Consider the following 23449-nt stretch of genomic DNA (forward strand, 5'->3'; position numbering starts at 1 on the left):
TTGCATGATGTCTAAGGTCCCTCAACAACAATCCAGAGAAAATTGGTCCAGAGAAAATTCAAGTCAGAGAAAATTCAAGTCAGAGAAAATTGGTCCAGAGAAATTTTGAATTTCTCTGACCTCCTTAGCCTTTCATGGACACTGCCAGAGAAATTTCCTTAGCCTTTCATGGACTCCAGAGAAAATTCAAATTTATCTGCCGTGGGTTTGATCCTCTACTAGCAGCATCCTGGGTATATGATTATGAATTACAAATTCTTCAATTCTGCCAAAAGATTTCGTTAATGTTAATTCCGCCAAAAGTCTATATCTGCAATTGTTTGGTCTTTGGACTTTTATACATAAAGACTTTTGGTTGGTGACTTTTGGTGAAGTTACTGGATAGAGCCACACAAATTTCTCTAGATAGCTTCATATCTGTTTTTTTTTTTTTTTTTTTTTTTTTTTTTGTGTCTTTTGATCAATTTTGTCTGGTTTGATCAAAAACACAAATTTTCTCTATACAATTTTCTCTAGATAGAGCCACATAAGACCACACAAATTTTCTCTACACAATTTTCTTTGGATAGAGCCACACAAAGTCACACAAATTTTCTCTAACACAATTTTCTCTGGATAGAGTCACACAAAGCCACACAAATTTTCTCTAGCATAATCTTCTTTGATAAAACCACACAAAACTACACAAATTTTCTCTACACAATTTGCTGCCAATGTGAGTCACTAAAATCAGCATCTCCCTCAAACATTAAGGTCAAATCCACTTTTATAGTGAAGTAGAGGGACTAACCTACTATTTGTAGTTCTATTTAATAAGCCAACTATACTCTTAAGTTGATTCTTGTCTGCTTGAGGGTTATCCCCCGATGATTGATCTATTATCTTTAAGCAGAGAAAATCTCTCTATTGCCAATAACTGCTTCGGTAAGGTAGTCCGTGGAAAATAGAAAATAAAAAAATATTAATAAATTTGCATAATTATTTGACCTCACCAAATTTAAAAAGGTTGATTACCTCAACCCCCCATAATTTGGATCTGAGGGTACTGTTTGGGCCCGTGAGGCCCATCACGGTTTCTAAATTTGAATCCAAACCATTAATTTTGTGTATTTCATTAACACAAAAAGATAGAGCAATCCGTGGTGGTCACCAAAAAAATGTATAAACTTGGTGTATTTAAAATTAAATCATCACTTTTTGTAATGACAAATGCGATAATTTGAAAAGATTATGATCATTTTAGGGACCTAATTTTTTTTAAAAAAATAAAATACACCTAAATTATTTATTTCTGATTATCAAAACGGGATGAATTGGGCCTCAAAAAGTCCAAACAATACGGTCCAGTCCAGATTGTGGACTGTAGGCACTCCACCTCCATTAAAATAGTTATATTTTGTTTCCAAAAAAATAATATAAGACTTCTTAAAACTCCACACAGTCTGTGCGTGTTTCCAAAAAAAAACAAATTGAAACTTCCTACAAAATCAAAACATGCTTAATTTGGCCACCCAAAAACTCCCACAGAAACATATGTTTTGGGGTTTTGGCATATCATTCTTCTCTCTCACGTTGCTGGTCTCAATTTCCCTCAACCCGCCAGTCTGATATTGTCTGTATCAGCCACTGTTTGATCCCACAATAGAGTTGTTGCTGCTGCCACCACAACTATTAGCCAACACCTTCATGCTGTGGAGACCTACGGTATGTTCTTTTTTTTTATTGTTGATATTGTTTGAGTCCAGGGTTTGCTGTGTTTTTTGGAGACTTAGTTGTTTTTGATGAGTTATGTATGATGAAATACTCATGTTTTTGTTCATATTGCATATACAATACCCATTCGAATAAGAAAATTCTGAACTTCAAAATCTTCTACTATCCCTTTCTTACTTTTCTCCATAATAGGTAGGTTAGAGTTTTAAATTTCTTTGTCATTGAAAAGTGAAAGGAATTTCAGATTGTGCAGTAAAAAAACAGGGGAAAACAGAGGAATCAAACTAAGCCTAATTTCTGCTAGGATATTCATTGATTATAGTGTTACCCCATATTGTCAAATCTATCATAGTATAACTACAAACTCTCAACTCAAGAAATAGTGAAACCACAAAAACCAAAAAAAAAGTACAAAGGGAGAGACTAGTTTATAGCACAACAAAACCAGAAATTGAGACCTCATTGTCACTGGAATAGTTATTTTTAAAATTTTATTTATGATAGTCATTAATTTGTACAATCCTTGAATTGGAAGAGAATGATTTGGAGTTAAAAAATGAGCGCAACAGAGGACCTAAATAAGCTAAATATACCCATCCGAGACTCAAAACAACTCAGCCGTAGCAGTCCCCTAAGGTACCCACAACAATCCCCTAAGCTACATATAATTGGTATCAACTAGCAGCAGCAAAATGGCCCAAAACAGAGAAGAACAACAGCAGCATCTAGCCACAGCAACTTGAACCAGCAGCAACACCACCTGTACTTTAAACATTATTTGACCTGATTTGCTGCAAGTTGCAGATCCTGGACTGAATAAGAACACCCCTTAAAATGAGCATTGATCCAAAATGCCACTCTCACCATAATCAACTCACCGAAGTCAGCAAGGCAAAAAGGGTATCCACTGCGTCCCTCGTTGGTCGCCATGTGATGATGTAAATAGTCCAATCTTTAACAAATTTTTCTTTTTTTGTTATTTTTTTGTAGCAAAGATGAAAACAAAAGCATGCAAGAAGCACAAATAACAGTTACCGACACGGTTTGCACATTGCCTACCTACCACATACTGTTTACATATTTTATATTATCTTTGTCTTTTATGTTCTACTTGCATCACTTATATTTACTTTTGAGGCAATGTATATGAAGAAGGACATAGGACATGAATGGAGAACCCGGCAAAAGCAAGACAAGGAGTACAAAGAGATGGACATGTGGACTGTTGATAAGCAAGCCAAGTGCGAAGGTCCCCTTCCCACAAAACCAAGAAAGGTGAAATACAAAGAGAACAACAATTTATTGTTTTATTATGACATATTTCACACATTGTAATAACATGTTTGTATTTTCATATTTCTCACAGAAATTGATTCACACACTATTATGAAGTTATTTAAAGTGTCTTTCTTAAATTATTCTAATACCCACTATATTCTTTGTCAGTGGCATTTCCAAACACGAATTGCCTTGAGATCAATTGTTAAAATAATAAGAAGATTGAGCATGGAACAACGTGAAGCAGTTACTAGTAGTGGGTTAGGAGGGCTCTTGAATCTCAGATGTACAAAGCTTGATCATGACCTCTGCGAATGGTTGGTTCAGAAATTTGATCCGAAAACTTGTTCGTTGAATGTTCATGGGCGCCGACTCCTCCTTACTGAACTAGACGTTCACAAGTTATTGGGCATTCCTGCCGAAGGCAAAACAATAGAACTAAAAAATTCATCACAAGCATTTCCCAAGCTATTTAAAGAACTTGGAGTTGTCCAAGGACCTATCAAACTGAATGCTTTGAGAGAGTATTTGACCAAAACAGAGGGAGCTGGAGAGGAATTTATGAGGATATTTGCCCTATACATGTTAGGTGCCTTCTTATGCCCAACCACAAAGGATGTTGTTAAACAATCATTCATTCACCTCATTCAGAATGTGGATGGCATGAAGGATTATAATTGGTCAAAGTTCACTCTTCAATTCTTTGTTCGTGGTTTATGCAAGTACAATTCGAAAAGTCACTCACAACCAAATGGATGCTTATTTCTTATAATGGTATGCTTCTAACCAATTACAAATTGTTTTGTTAGAAATACTTGACTTCAATGCCTTTTTCATTACATAGTACATGTTAAATTAATACATTTTTTTGATGCAGTTATTTTACTTTGATCGTGTTGCTCCTAGTGGTTGTGATGCTGGTCGTGCTCGTTCGATCCCCTCCTTGGCTTATTGGGGTGATGCAGAAATAAAGGCGACACTGAAACTATTCCAAAAATCAGGAGGTTACCAGAATGAGGAGGTCATCCTTAGCGTAGCCCTTCTTTTATGTTTGGTTTTTGTTTGTTATTTTTCATGTTGAAATGGAAAACTAAATTGTTTACGATGTGTCTATAAATAGGTTGATGTTAATTTTGTTGTTGACGAGCCAATGCAACCATTTGTACAAAGTGAGGAAATGAAAAATATGAATGATATTCGGATTTCAAAAATTGAGACGAATGTTTGTGACATGAAAAGTGTTTTGGAAGAACTAGTTGTTATTGTTAAAAGTGGAATAACTAATTCTTCCATTCCAAAGGTCATGGAAAAATGTGAGCCACTGCAAATGTCAAAACAACAGGAAGCGGGGCACGGCCATTGTAAATGTGAACCTGGCATAGTTGCACCTGGAGTTGTGGTAGAATCTACAGTTGTACCTATAGTGGAACATGTCAGCCCTATACTCGTGCCAAAACCTAATGTTGTGGTTGAATCTACGGTTGTACCTACAGTTGAACATGAGAACAATACACTCCCGCCAAAACCTAATGTTGTGGTAGCATTAGAGAACATGGAGGAAAATAGAATCCCGCTCACACCATCCAACTTGCAATTGGATGCCCATCTTCATGAGCAAACCAAACAAGCGAAGAACAAAATCAAGGTAAGATTGAACAACAATCGAAGAAAGAAAATCCCAAAACTCCAACTTATTGATGAATCTAGTTCATCCATTGGTCCATATGGCGGTCCTTGCACTCAACATTCGGATGCGCGGGTGGACATACATTCACCTTTTACAGCCATTGCTGGTAAGAAAAGGAAAGCCACTCAGAAAGTACCAACCAAGACAAAGCTTCATTTAGATGAATCAGATTCATCTCTCGATACAAAGGAGGATAAGTTTGATCAAGTAAGTCATGTACATAATATATGTGTTATACAATGTTGCTATTCCTATAAATATATTTTAGGATTTTTCATTATTTATTGTTCGTTGTAATTTGTTTTAGAGTTTGAACTTACTTGGAAAACTACTTGGCCTCAATTTTGAAGCATCTGCTACTGCCATTGAGGTTATTACTAATTTCATTATTGTTCTTGATCTCCAATCCCCTTATTTTAATGCACTGCAAGAAGTATGACAATTTATTGTTTATGTGTTCGGTTAAATTCACAAGTCATCGACTACACAAATTGTGAGGCCATGTCCTTTATCTGCTGAGGAGCAAATTGTTAAGGCTTATTGTTTCGATAAGGATTTGGAAAGCAGGTAATTTTATTGCGTTTGTATGTTCCTCTCTATCACCAATAAGTGAAACTCTTCAATTGTACATGATGCAGTGAGGATATTGTGGTCATGGAGTTGTTTTACACGCCGGTTGAATTTGCCACCCGATTCGATTTGTGCTCATTACAACCAAAAACATGGATTTGTGGTTCCGTAAGTGTTCATTTCATGCATCAATATTGCTATGTGAAGTCATTTTTAAGGATATAGGTTTCAAATTATTATTTGATGCATGTATTTCAGATTATTAATTTAGTTGTAGCACAATTGACAAACGCACAAAGGAGGCTCTTCCCCGATAAGTGTCATAGGACGTGGTACTTTCCCACATATGTATCGGTGAGTAGTCTAGTGTGTCATGTTTATGTTTGGTTATTCATGTATACTTATTGATGTATACTTGTGCATTATCAATTGTAGCAACATATTATCAATGGGGCGGACCATGCAAAGCTATGTGACGAATATTTTGGGGAGTCTCGATACACTGGGAAGCTTCATGCCTGTTAAGAAGTAATGTGTCAAGCATTCTTCCATTTTACAGGATTATTTTAAATATCCCCTCCATTTTACTAATATTTTTATTATTTATTAAGTTTTTTAGGGTATCAACGTCGTCACTATTTTTTTTTATAAATTTTCTAAACTGGTTGGGCAACGTTGCATGACCCTTTTTTTATTATTGTCACTCAGATATATATTCCGGTGAACGACCATGAAGAACATTGGTTTTGTGTCAACATAGATATGGCACATCGCATGGCTTATATATTTGACTCGAGTCCCAGCCTCACAAATGACAAACGTCGTGAATTAATGGCAAGGAAATTGGTAAGTCGATTATTTTATTTTATTTTTTTAAAGAAAAAAAACAATCAGCTGCATCTATCTTACAACATTCATGCATAGGTTCAAACAATGCATTTGTTATTGCAACAATATTTTGGAGACCTTTATGTTGCAAATGTGAAGGAGTTCGAATTAGAGAGGTTGAAAGACGCTTGTCTCCAACATAAAACCGATAGGTATTCTAAAATTTTTTCATTCGCTATTCATTTTTGGCTTTCTTATTAACATTACACACAAGTTTGACATTCATATGTATGTTGTCATGAAGGTACGACTGTGGTATGTTTGTCATGAAGTACATGCAAGGTGTTGTTATGCCGACCGGCGTACACAAGGTGACTGTTCAATGTTAACCACATAATTACACTATTGCAATTACAATGTCATATGATGGTATTGTTGATGGAAAATTTTTTGTTTTGTTTCCTTAGTTTGATAAACTGGAAAGGTTTAGGCTACTAGTTGACCTAGTGAACGATTCGTCCAACCGTATTTACATTGAGGTTATGAATAGGCTTGAACAATACAAAGAGAGGTGCGTCCCCAAACCATGAACAACTTATGCCCTTCATAAACTCAGCTGATTACTTACTGAATGCAATTTCGTTTGTAACAGGTACTCTAGGCTCCGGAAGGTTACAAGGAAAAAAAAAGTTTGATTGTAAACATGGCTGTTTGAAAAAGATTGATTCGCCTTACCGTACTTTTGCCACTATGCTTATTCACAATTATGAACATATTAGATGGTTGAAGAAACATGGATGACTAAAGTAACCCAGTTTGGTAGTATTTTGTGGACGATTGAAAAAACATATTATTTTTTGGGTTTCAATTTGTATGGAATTTATATTGTTGCTCAAGATTGGGGTGATGAAACTATTTGTGATATTTAACTGTACCACATTAATCTTGGTTGTTACATTTACAATCCATCAAAAACACCAAGAACAATGACAGTATTTGCTACAAAAAAGCAACAGAGGACCTGCATTTCCTTGCTAGTAAGCAACACCTAATGTACCCTTCAACGACTTAGAAAGAAAGAACGTCTAAGAAATCTAAGGAATTATAGTTGTTAATCACATTCCGTGCATAAATATCATACTAAGTTTTGGAATCGATGTATCAACTGTGTAGTCAATTGGTATCCATAAATTTCAGCAAGCTATACATACATCGTTGGATTTGAACCAAAAAAAATATATATAATTGGACATGTCTATCAAAAATGTCGAAGCATCATACTAAATAATATTGTTGACATAAACCATCCAAATGTTGTCCATCACATAAGCCATCCATGAATCCTAACATTGTTTCAATTTTTTTTTCAAAATACATGGGACAAAAAGTAACACTGTTCGCAAAAGTATGGGACAAAAAGTAACACTGTTCGCAAAAGTATGGGACAAAAAGTAACACTGTTCGCAAAAGTATGGGACAAAAAGTAACACTGTTTGCAAAAAAAAGTAACAGTGTCAGCTAAATCATTGGCCTTGCAAACTTTGTTCAACCATCATTGTCTGTGTCCATTTGTTGGCTGTCATCATGGTTGGACCCATTAGATTCCTGCTCACTATCATTAGAACTAGTTGAATTCTCAAAATCTTTACCACAAAAGGCTTTCCGCATTTTTTTTAGCTCTAACTTGACCTTCCTCATGTCTTTCTTGTGCTGCAACTCCATCCGGTTCAACATGGACACAGCCTCGTACAAACGAGTTGATATGCTCTCCAATGAAGTAGGATCTTGTCTTTCACGGTGCTTTCGACTTTGCCCTTGTGTTTTCCCATACGTTCCACGACCTATGTGGCTCATCTGCCCCTTCCATTCATCATCTGGTCGAGTCGGTACACAAAGCTCAAGTAGCATATCAGTCACAAGGAGGCCGAATGGTAATGCTGCATGTGGATTGTTAGCTTTTGCGACAGAATCCACAACTTGCCAAATTATCTTCGGAACATCTAGAGGGCTGAAATTATGGACAGCATACAACATGAGTGCTCGTTCATGGTCAAAAGTGGATTTCACCCCCCTTGGGTCAAGATTGTACCACAAGATAAGATGAAGAACGGCAACGTCAGGCTTCAGGAACTTTACATGATACTTGTCTTGTGGTATGACTCCTTCAATGTACAAATCATCAACAATTTGGGCTTCATTAGGAAGGTCAACACCAGGAAGGTATGGATATTGTGTTTTGTCATCATGTGTTGGTCGCTGAATGTCTAAGAATTTTGATATGCAATCCGCAGAAAACACCACATCTTTCCCCCTCAGTTTTGTTTTCAGAATCAAGTTCTCTGTATCAGTTGGCTTTTGTATGCTACCAAAGAATTCCCGTACCAGGTTGACATTAGCCTTCCCTTCCCGTTCGATTAGGTTTTGGATATGCAGGTGGCCCACAATTGCTGGAATATCAGTATGAGTTAACTCCTTCAACTTGACAGCCCGCTCTACCGTAATAGCCCGTTTAGCAAAAATACCAAGGTCAACGTGAGGAGCTTCCGCTTTTCCTTTACTCGGTTTTTTTGTTGTCTTTTTCCGTGGCATCTTCAAGTTTGATTAGTTGCTGCTCTGAATCAAGGAATATTACCCAATAATCACGGACAACTTCCACAGATTCCCGAGTAGAAGCCTAACACAAAAAATAGTAGATAAGCAATAGTTATTGTGCAAAAACTAACTACAAGATATAAGAAAGTAAAACAAAAAATCTAACATGGGAACTTGCTATAAGAACTAACAAGAAAGAGTACATGCTTCAGGGGAAAAAAAAATTGGCAGAACAACAATACCAGCTGGCTCCTATTTCTGAAATTAAGTTCTTTTTATTAATGCGTAATAAAAGCACAGTCAGAAATTGAAAGAGAGTTCATCTCATTCAAATTGCACTAACGGCTAGGAGTGGATTGATACCATACAATAGTACAATCAAATTTAAATTTAATCCAATAGTGTTCCAATACAATTAAGAGCTTCTAAGTTTGTGTGTTCAACTACTAACCTCAATTGCACCCTTATATAGAAACTTCTAAGAAGACACCTATATAAAAAACAAATATAATGCCATTTTGTGTTCACATACCTCAGAAGCAGCAGAAGGAACTGAGTCACTTTAGGAGTGTTCACATGCCTTATATAGTCACTTTAACTGTACTGTTAGGACATTTTTCGTCCATATTTGGGGAAAAATAGAAACTTTAGCTGGAACATTATCAACAACTGAAAAGATTGTTTCTGGTTTGGCGAGCGTTTTATTTACAGAAAATTTACTCTTTAAGATGGGTCAAGTAACACAAGAAACTATTATATATTTATTAGAAAACAAAAAATTACAACAGTTCTTTTGTGTGGTGCAAAGCAATGGTGCACGTTTAATCGTCCCTAAAAGTGAACACATCTAGGAAAATGAAAAAGATAACAATTGTAGACCCTAAATTCCCAACCAAAAAAGGTGAAGTTTAGATTTGAAAAGAAGAAATGAAATAGGTATAGAAAACCAGTTACAAAACACAAAAGTGAAACTTGCTATACTATAGAACATTAATGTACAGTATTTCATTCCAAATCTGTTAATCCCATAACCGTTGTGAAGATTCTCTCTTAACAATTCTTCCTTCCATCCTTTTATGACCTTGTCGATGAATCCCTCAATTCTACTCTCCAAATCATTGTTAAATTCGTCTTTATCATCATCCTAACCAACAACACCATCGCTACCATTGTCATCGTTTTCTTCATCGTAACCATCCGAACCATGATAAATGGCTTATATATTTTTGTCATCGTCATCATTGTAATTGTCGTTGTACTTGCTGCCGTGTTGGCTGCTCTGCTCCTCATAGGTACTGTCTGTGTATTCGGTGTGCTCTTCCTCTACTCCATAACGAAAGTGGAGGACAGGCAAGAATGGATCAAGTACATCAGTAGATGATGGGCTGTAACTTTTGACAATAATGACGCATATAGCATGAAACACCAAAAACATGAAAAGACGACTACATGAAAATCCGAGAATTTTGTGATATAATGTCACAGAGAAATTTAGAAGTGCCACATAAGTAGCTGCACATAGAATGAGCACTAGAAGTACTGGTAACCAGACAAGTCTCACGCCATGTGTTGCGTACAATTGGTTGATGTGGGTAACCATTTTATAGGTCTATATCAGACTTATGGAATAGGCAAGAGATATTTTCTCAGAAAGTGAATAGGCAAGAGTTATTGTTCTCAGAAAGTTTAAATATAATATATTCTCAGTTTACATTTGAGATATAGACAGATTGATCAAGTCTATTCTAGAAAAGTTGAAATTTTCAAGCATAAACTAGGAAGTCTCTCATCATCTCTTGGCATTGCCAAGACAAGTAGAAAGTATGAGCTTTTCATAAATAGAGAGGGGGGAGAGAGAGAGAGAGACCCTCATATAGCTCTGATCGGGATTTGCTGCACCTTCTACTCGAATGATCGTCAGTGGGACGATGACGGCGTCGGAGTAGGGCGACACCGGTGGGAGGATGGCAGACTGAGGTAGTGCCACCAATGGCAGCAAGGGATACAGGTATTAGAATCATAGGACTTGAGTGAATCTCCAGATTATTTGGTTGCGTTGAATATATATCTTGCATTTATTTTTTTATGAGATTACATATTTGAAAATAATTATTTTTAGTAAATTTAACGTTTGGTTAGATGGAATGGATAGAATAAATAAATAAAAAACTATTTTATTTTTTTTTAATTATTTACTAAGTAATAGCAATATTAAATATATCTTTAATATTTTAATTATTTTTAATTAGATTAAATAAAAATTTATTTTATTTTATTTTTTACACAATTAAATAAATTTATTTTTAAGAAATTAAATAAATAAAATATCAATACAAATATACATTATTTTTTTAATTAAAATTTTAAATAAATTTGTTTTTAAAAATAATAATAATCAAACAATGAAATTAAATAATATATATATTAAATTTAAATAATGAAATTAAATAAAATATAAATAAAATTTTAAAATGAAGATTATTCCATGATTCGGATCTCTTGTGTGAGCAAATAGCCAAATAAGCTCAAGTCCTAATTTGACTGCATCAACAGTCTCAAGTCCAAAATTTTCTTAGATGCTTTTAGTTTTAAGGAAGTACATTTGCAAAGTTGGTTTAATGGTACGCTATTGTTTGAATGACAAGTTGGGTTCATGTTACTAAATTTTTTGTTGGGTGATGAAGTTGTTTATATTTTGACAATGCACATCTCCATCATCTCTTATTATACCTATACATCGATACCATACCATTCCACTATAAGCATAGTTATGTGTCACCTAACAGCAATGTCCACCATTTCTTACCAAGCAAACAGACAATTAAAAAAATCTACAAAAGAGAAATAGAGACAGTTCGGTATTATTAACAGTGATTGTTTGTAAAGTAATGGCATGAGCAACTCCCTATTTTATCAGCAATCAAACAAATTTTGAATGTTTTCACCTTTATTTTCAAAATTATTCTCCAAACTACGAAATTTATTAAGAATGCCTAAGATTAAAACAACTAAGACATTAACAAAACATAACTACTAGCCACTAATGTCTCCTTGTGAAAACAATGTTTCGATCACTGTAAGCCTCATCATGAAAGTCAACTACACTGGATCATTTGGATAAATTGGCAATTCATCGATATCATCCGTGTGGGGATCCAACTCTGTGTTCATGAATGGTTCACTGTCTGAGTTGCTACCCTCTCTGTGGCTACTTGAAGCCAATTTTTTACACGTCCGCTTCGTGTGTCCGATGCTCCTACAGTAGCAAATAATGCATAAACGATTTTAATAATCATATGCATGTAACAGGATATTAAAAGGTCATACAATGAAAGTACCATACCTACAATACCCACACCGCCTTGGTTTTGGAGGTTTACCCATAGAAGATGTCCCTCCGGGGTTCCCTTTGGTCTTCACTACATTCGGATCACCAACGCCATATAGTTTGGGTGCAATATTTTTGTCCCCAGCCTCGGCGTTACATTCTTTTCTCATTGCCCAACGTTTTTTCATCTGCGATGTCAGCTGGAAAGCTATTTCCCTTGCCTCTTCAAAATCTTTGTCCGCGTGTGAGGCATAATATGACATTTCACTAAAACAGGAGCTGAGTATACCAAACCGAGCTGTCTGTGTTAGGGTGCTACAAATTTGGGTAAGACTTGGTTGTTGACACTTTGACCTACCACGTCTTGTCCATCTCTGCAAGACACAACTCGGTGGAATACACATTAATTGTTCAGATTTCATAACAGCAATCATGTGGCAGCAAGGGATGCCAAACGACTCAAACTTCAAGCAACAACATTTCATTGTGATATTAGCTGGAAAATACTCAACCGTCCACGTGCATGTTGGTGACTTGTACTCACCAAAACGGTAGGTGCGATGATCCTCAAGCTGAACTCTTTCCATCACAAACAATTTACCCTCTTTCCTGATTTCATGTTGAAACAATGAGAAAATCTTCCGAGTAAAGAGTTCAGCTGCATGTTTCTCCAAACTCCTCAATGGCGTAGTCAAAACCGGGAAACTATTCTCTGTTTTAGATTCTGTTTCTGCCTCATTAACACGCATTCTAGCAAGAGCCCTATCATACTGCGCTACAAATTCATACAGCCTAACCTTTTGGTTTAGGAATATATTGAAATATGCATTTATACCCTCGACACGTTGAGTGCTTCTCATTCCAGCAAACATGTGACCACGGAGATATGCCTCAGCCCAATTACCACGCTTCAGATGAATATCCGACACCCAGTTATTGTTCTCCAACTTGTACTGTTTCACCATAGCAGCCCAGGCATTGTCAAACTCATCAATTTTACATTTCTTCAACATCAACTGTGCAAAATCAGTTGTAAATTCTGGTATGTGGACATTTGTTGAGGCATTTTTCTCCAGATGCCAAGAACATAAACGATGTCTGCAGTTTGGAATAACTCTTTTGATTGCCTGACGCATTGCCCTATCACCATCTGTTACAACGGAGATGGGTCTTTTACCATCCATGGCCTCCATTAACATTTCCAGCACCCACGTGTATGTCTCCATTGTCTCATCAGGCAACAAAGCACATCCGAATATAGTTGTCATGAAATGGTTACTCACGCCAGCTAGAATTACAAATGGCTTCTTATATGCATTTGTACGATAAGTTGTATCAAATACCAATACATCACCAAATGCAGCATAATCCATTCGAGACCTACAATCTGCCCAGAAAATCTTGTCCAACCGGTTGTCCTTATCGACGTTGTATTTGAAAAAAAATAATGGATCTGCATCTAATTTAGCTGACAAGTATCCTAACGCACCCTCTGCATCCCCTTCTGCGAGTTGTACTTTGCGCTCAGCTTGGAATTGATTGTGCAAATCTCTATGAATGAAGCCCACCTTCTCATAACCCCCTGACTGATGGACCATAAAATCCATGATCTGACTCGTTTTCATACCCACATTGCGCATGGCCTTTGCTTGAGCTTGGTCTGCACTTGTTACAAACCTATGCGACCAAAGAAAAGGGACGCAGTGTGGTGCTGCCAACGGATGGTTGTGTTCCCCTACAAAGTGGGTCACAACATATTTCCTAGCTGTCTTGTCATAACGCACACGAAATGTGGCATTACAAAAAAGTCTAGTTTCTGCCCTAGGAGTTCTTACCCGTTCCACACGTTGCAAGTATTTCTTTTCTCTTACACCTTCCCTTGAACAAACCCATTTCCTACTCTCTACAAATTTGTTGTCTCCAGTAATTCTTTTTCTACTTCTTCGTACGCTAAAACCGATGACCTTAGCGTATGCATTGTAGAAAGTATAAGCATCATCCTCTGAATTGAATTTCATTTGCAACACATCTTCCTTAGTAAGCATTCGTAAACTATCATAGGTTTGGGAAGCTAACCCTTCTTTCACATCAACAACATCATCCTTGCCATCTAGAGCAAATTGATCATCAATTTCAGTATTGACCTCTTCAGGCCTACTACTTTCAGGTTCATCCATTGTATATACACTTCTAAGTACCCTATTAGCAATTAAAATGAAACAAATCAACTAAAAAACACACATGCCATTGCGCTGCTATAATTTACATCTCCAGGACAAATAAATATAATAGCACACCTGCCAGTGCCTTGCAATCAATTTAATAAAAAATTCAAACATGTCTGCAAGCACCCTACTAACAACTAAAACCAAACAAAAAACCAAAAAAACCACACCCGCCAATATTGTGCTACCAATTATTACTTCTTTATAGAAAATGAACAAATAAGCACACCAGTCCGTGCTATGCTATCAATTATATGCCAATAATAAAAAAGCACCTGTAAGTACCCTACTATAAATTAAAATAAAATTAATTAATTACAAACACACCTGCCAGTGTTCTGTTATAAATTAAAATCCAACAAATAAATAAAATAGCACACCCGCCCGTGCCCTGCTATTCGTTAAAATCAAATAAATAAATAAGCACACCAGCCAATGCACTGCTATCAATTCAAAACAAATAAATTAAAAAACACAAAAGCAATTACCCTACTATTAATTAAAATGAAACAAATAACTAAAGTAGCACACCCGCCAGTGCCCTGCTATTCATTAAAATCAAAGAAGTAAATAAGCACACCAGCCAGTGCCCTGCTATAAATTCAAAAACACAGAATCAAGTACCCTACAATCAATTAGAATGAAACAAATAAATATAATAGCACACCTGCCAGTGCCCTGCTATTCATTAAAACAAACAAATAAATAAGCACACCAGCCAGTGCCCTGCTACCAATTGAAAGCAAAAAATTTCAAAAACACAGAATCAAGTACCCTAATATCAATTAAAATGAAACAAATAAATAAAATAGCACACCCGCCAGTGCCCTGCTATTCATTAAAAGCAAATAAATAAAATAGCACACCCGCCAGTGCCCTGCTATTAATTAAAAGCAAATAAATTAAAAAGCAGACCTGCTAATGCAACCGCTACGGAGGAAGGGATGGAGGAGGTATAAGTTTACTTGTACGTTAAGATGGAGAAATTGAGGACCTATGACAAACAAAAACAGAACATCGAAATAGAGTTAGTAAAGAAGACAATACTTAAGGAAAGTAATGATTATGGCGAGAAAAGAAAGAATCTATCTACGAAAAATATTATTTTGCACATCTTTTCACCTTAACAAACTGCATAAGCAATAACAGAGATAAAAGTCTACGACTCAATTAAAAGTCTAATTGTAGGTTATTTTATCCAATTTGTGCTTATGACCTATTGGCGATGCTTACGACTCAATTAATGGGCTTACTAGTTCTGACCTGATTCTTGTTTCATTCAATCATAATATATATTATGAGTTATTTTGAGGATTAGGGTTATGAGATTAAACAGAAGTTTTGCTACAAAAATGACTTTTGATAGAAACAGTCGGTCATTATAATTTCTCTTCTTTTGATAGTTAAACCCTTTGTCGTTTTTTGCTCGTGGATGTAGGCTTTTAGACAAACCACTCGTATGTTTGTATTCTTGTGTGATTCCGCTGTGTTACTTTGTTTTCGTTTGTTCCGTCATGACAAAGTTCAAAAACTTGTGATAGCGGTTTTCAAAAATGAATATATGATATTTCTAAACATTTTGTTTTCAGAAAAAGTTTGCCAAACTAGTTTTCTACTTTTTCTTTCCCCAAAAAATTTGAAAACAAACCAAACATATCCATGAGCAGTGACTGAGCATGGTATTGTTGTCACAACAAAAAGCACAAACCTACCCTTCTGGTAGCTTTATCAACTAACATGTTAATGTTAATCAAATTACCTCAAAAAGGGCTTAAGGGAACATTAAACATTAATCTTTTGGGAAACCTCTTCTTAAATTCTGTAAAGACAATGTTAACATGATTCAATTATAGAATTTATTCCAACTTTTCGTCCTTATGTATAGCTTACCCTGAGCCACTGCAAAACCACACAAAAACCCATTTTATCCCCATCCTGCCTTCTTAATTCCCAAAAAAATGGAAAAGAAGCCCATAATGCAGCAACTGGCCAAGAATGTCCGTCGGATGTCATTATCTGATGACAGTGCCATGATGAAGCAAATTCAGGGAACCCATTCGCCTGATGGGCGTGATGTCTATGCCAAGCCCAATCTCCAAGTCATTGAGGACATCCTGAACCATGTCACTCCTGACTTTTCTGGTGTATGTACAAATCCTCTTATCCTTTCTCCTCAAAACAGAACGTTGGCGCTGTTTGGGAAGCTGCCAACGAGGCTATTATAGCCTCATTTGATAAATAAGCCAAAAAGTGGCAATGTTCACAGTTTTTTTGGAGAAACAAAAAAAAAAAAAAAAAAAAAAAGGCACTGCGCTGGACAGTGTAGGCTGTGCCTACACTGTCACAGCCAGAATTGATACATCAATGGGAAAATTACCATTTTGCCCCTCTATATCAATTTAAAAAATAAAAAGTTAGGGACAAATTTGTCATTTTAAATTTAAACATCATTTCAACACACGTTCCAATACAAGAACCCAACTAAAAATTCATCTCATCTTCCCAAACACCAAAACTGAAATAACCTACTAAAATAGCCAAAAAGCCAAATGGCCTACTAAAATAGCCACTTTCCAAACGAGGCCATTATGTTCTACAAGTTTCATGCTATTTGTCGCTAGGGGTCAATTGTGTTGTTTGTTAATTCAAAACAAATAAATTTAAAAACACAAAAGCAATTACCCTACTATTAATTACAATGAAACAAATAAATAAAATAGCACACCCGCCAGTGCCCTGCTATTCATTAAAAACAAACAAGTAAATAAGCACACTAGCCAGTGCCATGCTATAAATTCAAAAACACAGAAGCAAGTACCCTACTATCAATTAAAATGAAACAAATAAATAAAATAGCACACTTGGCAGTGCCCTGCTATTCATTTAAAAAAACAAATAAATAAGCACACCAGCCAGTGCCCTGCTACCAATTCAAAGCAAAAAAAATTCAAAAACACAGAAGCAAGTACCCTAATATCAATTAAAATGAAACAAATAAATACAATAGCACACCCGCCAGTGCCCTGCTATTCATTAAAAGCAAATAAACAAAATAGCACACCCGCCAGTGCCCTGCCTATTAATTAACAGCAAATAAATTAAAAAGCATACCTGCTAATGCAACCGCTACGAAGGAAGGGATGTCGGAGGTATAGGTTTATTTTGACGTTAAGATGGAGTAATTGAGGACCTATGACAAACAAAAACAAAACATCGAAATTGAGTTAGTAAAGAAGACAATAGTTAAGGAAATTAATGATTATGGCGAGAAAAGAAAGAATCTATATACGAAAAATATTTAACAGATTTTAGTACCCTATGCCATGTGAGTCAATTAAACAAAAATACCTTTAGATTGTATTTGAATCTTGCATTTATGGGCAAAAAGGAAAAACAAGGGAAAAATGACAAAATTTAATAGTTTAGTACACCATGTAATGCGAGTCAATTAAACAATAAGTACTGATAGGTTATGCTTGAATATTGAATTTGAATAGGAATTGTGAATAGAAACGAAAATAGACGAAATTAGACAATTTTTAATTCATGCCATTTTTTTACAACACTAAATGGTGGAACAAAGAAGTGGATGATCCCATAAAAAAAATGCTCATATGATTATGATGTTACTAGGCAAGCGCGCTTTCTATTGCCTACCTTGCTAGCCATATCATCAAAAGATGCATTACCTCCATGTTCACTGTTAATACATATTTTTCTATTTTCAAACAATGTCACAATCAATTTAAAAGGCTGTTGAGGCTTATGGATTAAGACTCACTTCGAAGATCAAGGAATGCAGCTTACAAGAAAACCTTGCAGCTTAAAAAAACAAAGGCTCGAGCCCAAGAAGCAAGGCTCGTATAAAAGACAAGCATCACACTTAGACTGATCTTATGCCTACAATGCATGCTTGTCTACCTAGCCTAATGCAAGCAACCTATACCGATCATCACAAACTTACTTTTTAACTATCCGTCTTGCTACTTTATTTCAACACATTAAGATACACACGTTCTACAAATCACACCACTAGTTATAGATATCCCTATTTTTACTTTTGCACGGTCAATTACAAGTTCAAATCATAACAACTTGGTAGCTAAATTAAATTTCTATGAACTTTGCACAAATAATTTGCTCCTCAAACATAGAATCCCAAAAATAGTTGTAAGACATTGGTGTCCTCATACACTGTTAAAAATCTCATCATTTCATAACTTTTATTATATTGTTAATACCTTGTAGATTTTCTAATGTAGGCCTTAGTCCTATCAAATTTTGGCATTTCATCGCCTCCAAGGTAACTCATAAACCATTTTAGAGCATCTCCAACCTTTCACCAATTCTTTCAACTAATTTGATTTCAAATTTGAGTAAAAAAAACTTGATTTTATATGAACTACTCAAATCCTTTCAGTAAAATCTTTTTAAACACCTTCCTCTTATCCAAAATTCCCCTTTTCATCAAATTTGATCAGGCCCATCTCCAATGCTTCTTCTTTTTTTTTTTCCCATGAAATTTTGATTTACTGTATTGGTTCTCAATTTGCTAAAAGAAATAACTCTCCCTTCATGAGATTTAATGAAATAATTTCAGATAATTTTTTAACGCTTTTGATGAAAAAAAAAACAAAAATAACTAAATGGATATTCAACTAAGTCACAATAACATCAAAAAATCCATTCGTTTCTCACTTTCCACAATTCCCAAACAATTGCTAAAGGTAATACATCCCAAACCACTGTAATTTTCTTTCTAATAGGAAAAACAAGCCAGCACAAGAGTAATTGTTACAAACATAACAGATTTCAATAAACAAATAAAAAATTACAGTCTCATATCAGTTACATGAGTACAAAATTCAATCACCCACAAATCAGATTTCACACACTTAAGCCAAATTTGAAGTGTATATATGTATATATATATGAAATCAAAACAACTACCAAAGCAAACAAACATCAAAAACCTAAACCGATTCAATTCATATTTTGACATCCTTTTTATTAAGGCGAAAGCAATCGGAGCTGATAGATACTGTATAGACATATCGATTATCAATGCTAAATTTTATATTTAGTGTAAAAGAGATGAAAAATGAGACAAAATTTTATATGAATTAAAATTTTAAGGGAGCACAGTGAATTTCCTTGTGAATTATGGCAAACTTATGAGTTTCCTTCTCATAGTGCAGCATTATTATTTTCTTCATCTCCTAATTCTCTTTTGTCTTGTTTTTCAAATGCCAAATCAAGAACCTCAGCAAAACTCTTGCAGGAGGAGTTATGTTGTCTAAGGATGAAGCATGATGAGATCCTTCAAAGAATTAACAACATGTGGTACTGGTCAATAATTGTGAATGTGCATGAAAAAATAAATATCACAATGGTCAAAATCCTCCAAATACCATTTTTATTAAAAAGAAAGTCACTATAATGAATCGTGATGAACACCACGTTGGGTTATATCACAATATCACAATGGGTTGTGACCAACTTATTAAATTAAATACAATTTAAAATTCGTTAGGTTCTCAAGTCAACTATTAGGTCAACTCGGTTGGTTTAGAGTCCTAATCTTAATAACTTAACAGTGAACCAATGCTGAACTAACACATGAAGAAAGAAAACTAATTTGCAACAAATATGGTGATGCATCTAGACACAAAACACATATTTGTAAATTATATGTATATTAGCAGTAGGCCCTTCTACCTACTATAAAATAAAATAATGGCAGGCCCTTCTTAATCTGGTGTTTTTTTTTTTCTGTAACAGATTTGACACACTGTTTTGGGTACTTTATTGTAAATAGAACTTAAGAATTTCATAACTTGTATATTCAAGAAGATGTAAAAAAAATATACAAGTATAACCATCTTCTCAGGCAAAAACAAGTTTACTTCCTAAAACAGTTTAATGCAGGATATGCAAATACAAATACGAAAACTTTAAGATTATGTTCGGATCATTGATTATATGTGGAGGCCAACAAAGGAAAAGAAAAGGAAAAGAAGAAAATAAAGTCAAAAATATTTATTTGTTTCAATATTTCCCTTTCCTTGATAAATCCAAATTTCATAGCTAACATAAAATTTTCATTATGATGTGATCATCATCATGAAAATTAATGTCGCCTTTGGCTCTACTATGCATATAATATGTGCAAACAACTAAAAAAACACTCTTTACATTGACAATCGATACAAATAATCAAAAAGCAAACACAAACATGCGATGGCAAATGGAGGGCACAATTGTGGGTAGAAAGTATTTGAAGTGTTAAATTATGTTTCTAGAAACAGTTATAGTACTACTTTTGAATAAGATACTTATCACCAACTTGAGATAAAAGGTTCATGTATGTTCATTTTATGGTTAAACTAAATTCTCAAGAAGTCAATGTGTCATTCCTCTGAAAAATCCAAGTAGGTCTACCTTTTTGACAACTTGCAAAGCAGATTACCACTAGAAAACAATTAAAAAAGAAAAAGAAAAAGAGGCTAAGTTACATACAAAAGGAAAGTAAATAAATAAATAAATGAGAAGACAACAACTTTGAATACATCCATAGTTTTTTGAATTCAAGGACTGCTACTATGTCCTTAGCCTAATTTGTGTTGTGGGCTTCTATTTAAGGCTTAAATTTTCAAAAATTTCATTGTCGCGCATGTTATTCTTGTCATGAAATATACAAAATCTCTCTAAAAGTAGACTTTTCCACGAACATTCCTAGCTTTTAAGGATATCAAAAAGTAAATCCAAGTGCATAAATGATTTTCACATAATCATTCATAGTTGTCATACCAAGTAATCTGACTATGAAGATTCCTTGAACCAATACAACATTCTCATAAATCTTATAAATACCCAAAATTGGATAACTCTTACAACACTTCACCTTTCTTGGCTCAAAGGTTTTAAGTATTTTGTGTTCAATCTCTCTTCATATTGTGGTCATGTTGTCTATGTTCTTCAGGTTCTCTCTTTGCAGCAAAAACCATAGCTAATCCTTCTCACGATATGAGCTTCGCAATCCTTCTACTATATATACAAACGTGAAAGGGGCACTTTGAAGAATGGGAAGCAAGAATCGATACAGGAAATGGGGGTTAACAAAAGGGGATTTCGAAGAAGGGAATCAAAACAACTATCAAAGCAAACAAACATAAAAAACCCATAACCAATGTTTGTTTTCCAAATATATATGAGATTAGGATGGAATTGTCTCAATGGCTCTCTTGTTCTATTGAGCCAGTTAAATCAATGGCATAAAAAATGGTGGTCAAAAAAATATCGGGCAATATACATGATATTACAAGAAATGTTGTTGTACTTGATTCAAGGTAAAAAAATTAGTGTATTGGAGTTCTATTTTGATTGGAGACAATGATGCAAGGGAAATTGAGAGAGTTCACCAACTTTTTATGATTTGTTGCATGAGTAACAAGACATAATTAATTTGAGGAGCAAGGCTACTAGTGAATCTACTACGAGTTCAAATCAATGTTAGTAAAAGTGTGAGGCACACTTAAGCACAAATACCTCCTAGGCCCTAAATGCAAAGTTCAAAGTCAAGCCTGATTGACATAAAATCAAATTTTTCAAAAATAATGTATTATGACAAACGATTCATAATACATAATAAATAAATAAAAAGTTATAGAAAATCAAATAACAATATATTTAACCTTTTAGCTAACCTCTCCAAAATACTGATAAGGTTGTGTCAGCAATAATCGATACAGGAAATGGGGGTTAACAAAAGGGGATTTCGAAGAAGGGAATCAAAACAACTATCAAAGCAAACAAACATAAAAAACCTAAACCTAATATTTTCCTATTTTTATAAACAAACCCAGTGAGTTCACAAACGTGGACTCACAGTTTCAAAGAAAGGGATTGCGGCGGTCTAGGGTTTCATACAATGGACATGGAGAAAGGGGGAGAGAAAAAAGTTACAGAGAGAGAGAGAGAGAGAGAGAGACATACCTTCAGGCGAAGTCGATGGTGGGTCGTCTTCGCAGGGATGGCCTTCGAGTGATGGTCTTCGAGGGCGAAGAGGGAGGGTCTGCGTGCTGTCTCCCTTCAGGCGAAGTCGATGGTGGGTCGTCTTCGCAGGGATGGCCTTCGAGTGATGGTCTTCGAGGGCGAAGACGGAGGGTCTGCGTGCTGTCTCCAAAACAGAGGGGTTTAGGGAAAAAACTGAAACAATTTGAAAAAAAAAGTAACCGGTTGAAGGGGTTGCCAATATTCCAAATCAAATTCTTCATTGGCTGAGATTTATTTGTGAAAATCTAATGGCTTAAAATATATGTGTATATGATGTGCACATCTTATTGAGGTGCACATCTTAACAGCTCCCTCTAATCTTTCCTAGAATCTTACTCAGTTATTAACCAAAGAACTCATTAGTGACGTTGCCTAAACTTCATCTCTTAGGGTAGAATTTGGGGTATTACATAAAAACCTAACAAATATGAAAAATAATATATTCTAGATATATATTAGCAGTCCCCCTCAAACTTAAGTACATAAACTAACTTATGTTTGGAAGAACAAAACAAAAATAAAAATAGCTGAGAGTTTGTTGTGTACGACAAACGAAAGAGCCTACTAGGGGCAATTGAGAAGAGTCTACTGTGTGCGACAAACGATTGAGAAGAGTCTGTTGTGTGTGGCAAATGAAAGAGCCTCTAGAGGCGATTGAGAAGTGTCTACTCTGTACGGCAAACGAATGAGCCTACTGTTAACATAAATTTCAGAACATAAACCTTACACTTTGGATCATTTACCATGTGTATTATCAAGAAATCAAGACAAAATGACATACCTGAATCCATTGATGAACGGTTAAATAGAAGCGTGATTATCAATGAACTCTTTGTTATTGATTATGTTATTGCCTTCTAATCATTTCCCCTTTGGTGCCTTATGTTTCTCCTTGAGAGGATTTAGAAAGAAAAATGGCAGTGTTCTTTTCCACTTGGGAAGGAATAGGGACCATAACCTTTTAAAGGTTGTAATTGGTTTTCAAAACTGAAAGGTTGTGGAAGTTCAAAAGGAATGAAAACCAGCTTTAACCATTATTGGTTTTAATTTCTATTTATTGGTTTTCAAAACTGAAAGGTTGTGGAAGTTCAAAAGGAATGAAAACCAACTTTAACCAATATGTTTTAATTTCTATTTCTGCCCCTCATAGAAATAGAAATTATACAACTAGTA

The 23449-nt window shown here is 35.1% G+C and overlaps 3 protein-coding genes across 3 annotated transcripts; all 3 read right to left on the reverse strand.

Annotated features, from left to right (window-relative positions):
* Positions 1-7621: 7621 nt before the first annotated feature.
* Positions 7622-22402, reverse strand: LOC145797788 (uncharacterized). Its single transcript, XM_082885207.1, has 4 exons — positions 22217-22402; positions 17333-17411; positions 15137-15215; positions 7622-8750 (listed from the first exon to the last, which is right to left on the reverse strand). Exon 4 carries the CDS (start codon positions 8663-8665, stop codon positions 7622-7624), a length of 1044 nt encoding a protein of 347 aa, XP_082741333.1. The 5' UTR covers positions 8666-8750; positions 15137-15215; positions 17333-17411; positions 22217-22402.
* Positions 11758-12838, reverse strand: LOC145796550 (protein FAR1-RELATED SEQUENCE 2-like). The gene is made up of 2 exons (XM_082881776.1): positions 12012-12838; positions 11758-11924 (listed from the first exon to the last, which is right to left on the reverse strand). Exons 1-2 carry the CDS (start codon positions 12743-12745, stop codon positions 11768-11770), a joined length of 891 nt encoding a protein of 296 aa, XP_082737902.1. The 5' UTR covers positions 12746-12838; the 3' UTR covers positions 11758-11767.
* LOC145797789 (protein FAR1-RELATED SEQUENCE 5-like) lies at positions 12789-14173 on the reverse strand. The gene is made up of 2 exons (XM_082885208.1): positions 12901-14173; positions 12789-12793 (listed from the first exon to the last, which is right to left on the reverse strand). Exons 1-2 carry the CDS (start codon positions 14171-14173, stop codon positions 12789-12791), a joined length of 1278 nt encoding a protein of 425 aa, XP_082741334.1.
* Positions 22403-23449: the final 1047 nt, after the last annotated feature.

The sequence above is a fragment of the Camellia sinensis genome, chromosome 8 (genome assembly GCF_055761805.1).
Source record: "Camellia sinensis isolate YWXY chromosome 8, ASM5576180v1, whole genome shotgun sequence".
Lineage (NCBI taxonomy): Eukaryota > Viridiplantae > Streptophyta > Magnoliopsida > Ericales > Theaceae > Camellia > Camellia sinensis.

What these genes read in the sequence shown, in the direction of transcription:
- LOC145797788 (XM_082885207.1), bottom strand. Translation starts at nt 8,665, where the DNA reads ATGCCACGGAAAAAGACAACAAAAAAACCGAGTAAAGGAAAAGCGGAA.
- LOC145796550 (XM_082881776.1), bottom strand. Translation starts at nt 12,745, where the DNA reads ATGCGTGTTAATGAGGCAGAAACAGAATCTAAAACAGAGAATAGTTTC. An exon ending in AGGCGGTGTGGGTATTGTAG is followed by an intron (nt 11,925 to 12,011) that starts GTATGGTACTTT and finishes TTGCTACTGTAG; the next exon opens with GAGCATCGGACACACGAAGC.
- LOC145797789 (XM_082885208.1), bottom strand. Translation starts at nt 14,173, where the DNA reads ATGGATGAACCTGAAAGTAGTAGGCCTGAAGAGGTCAATACTGAAATT.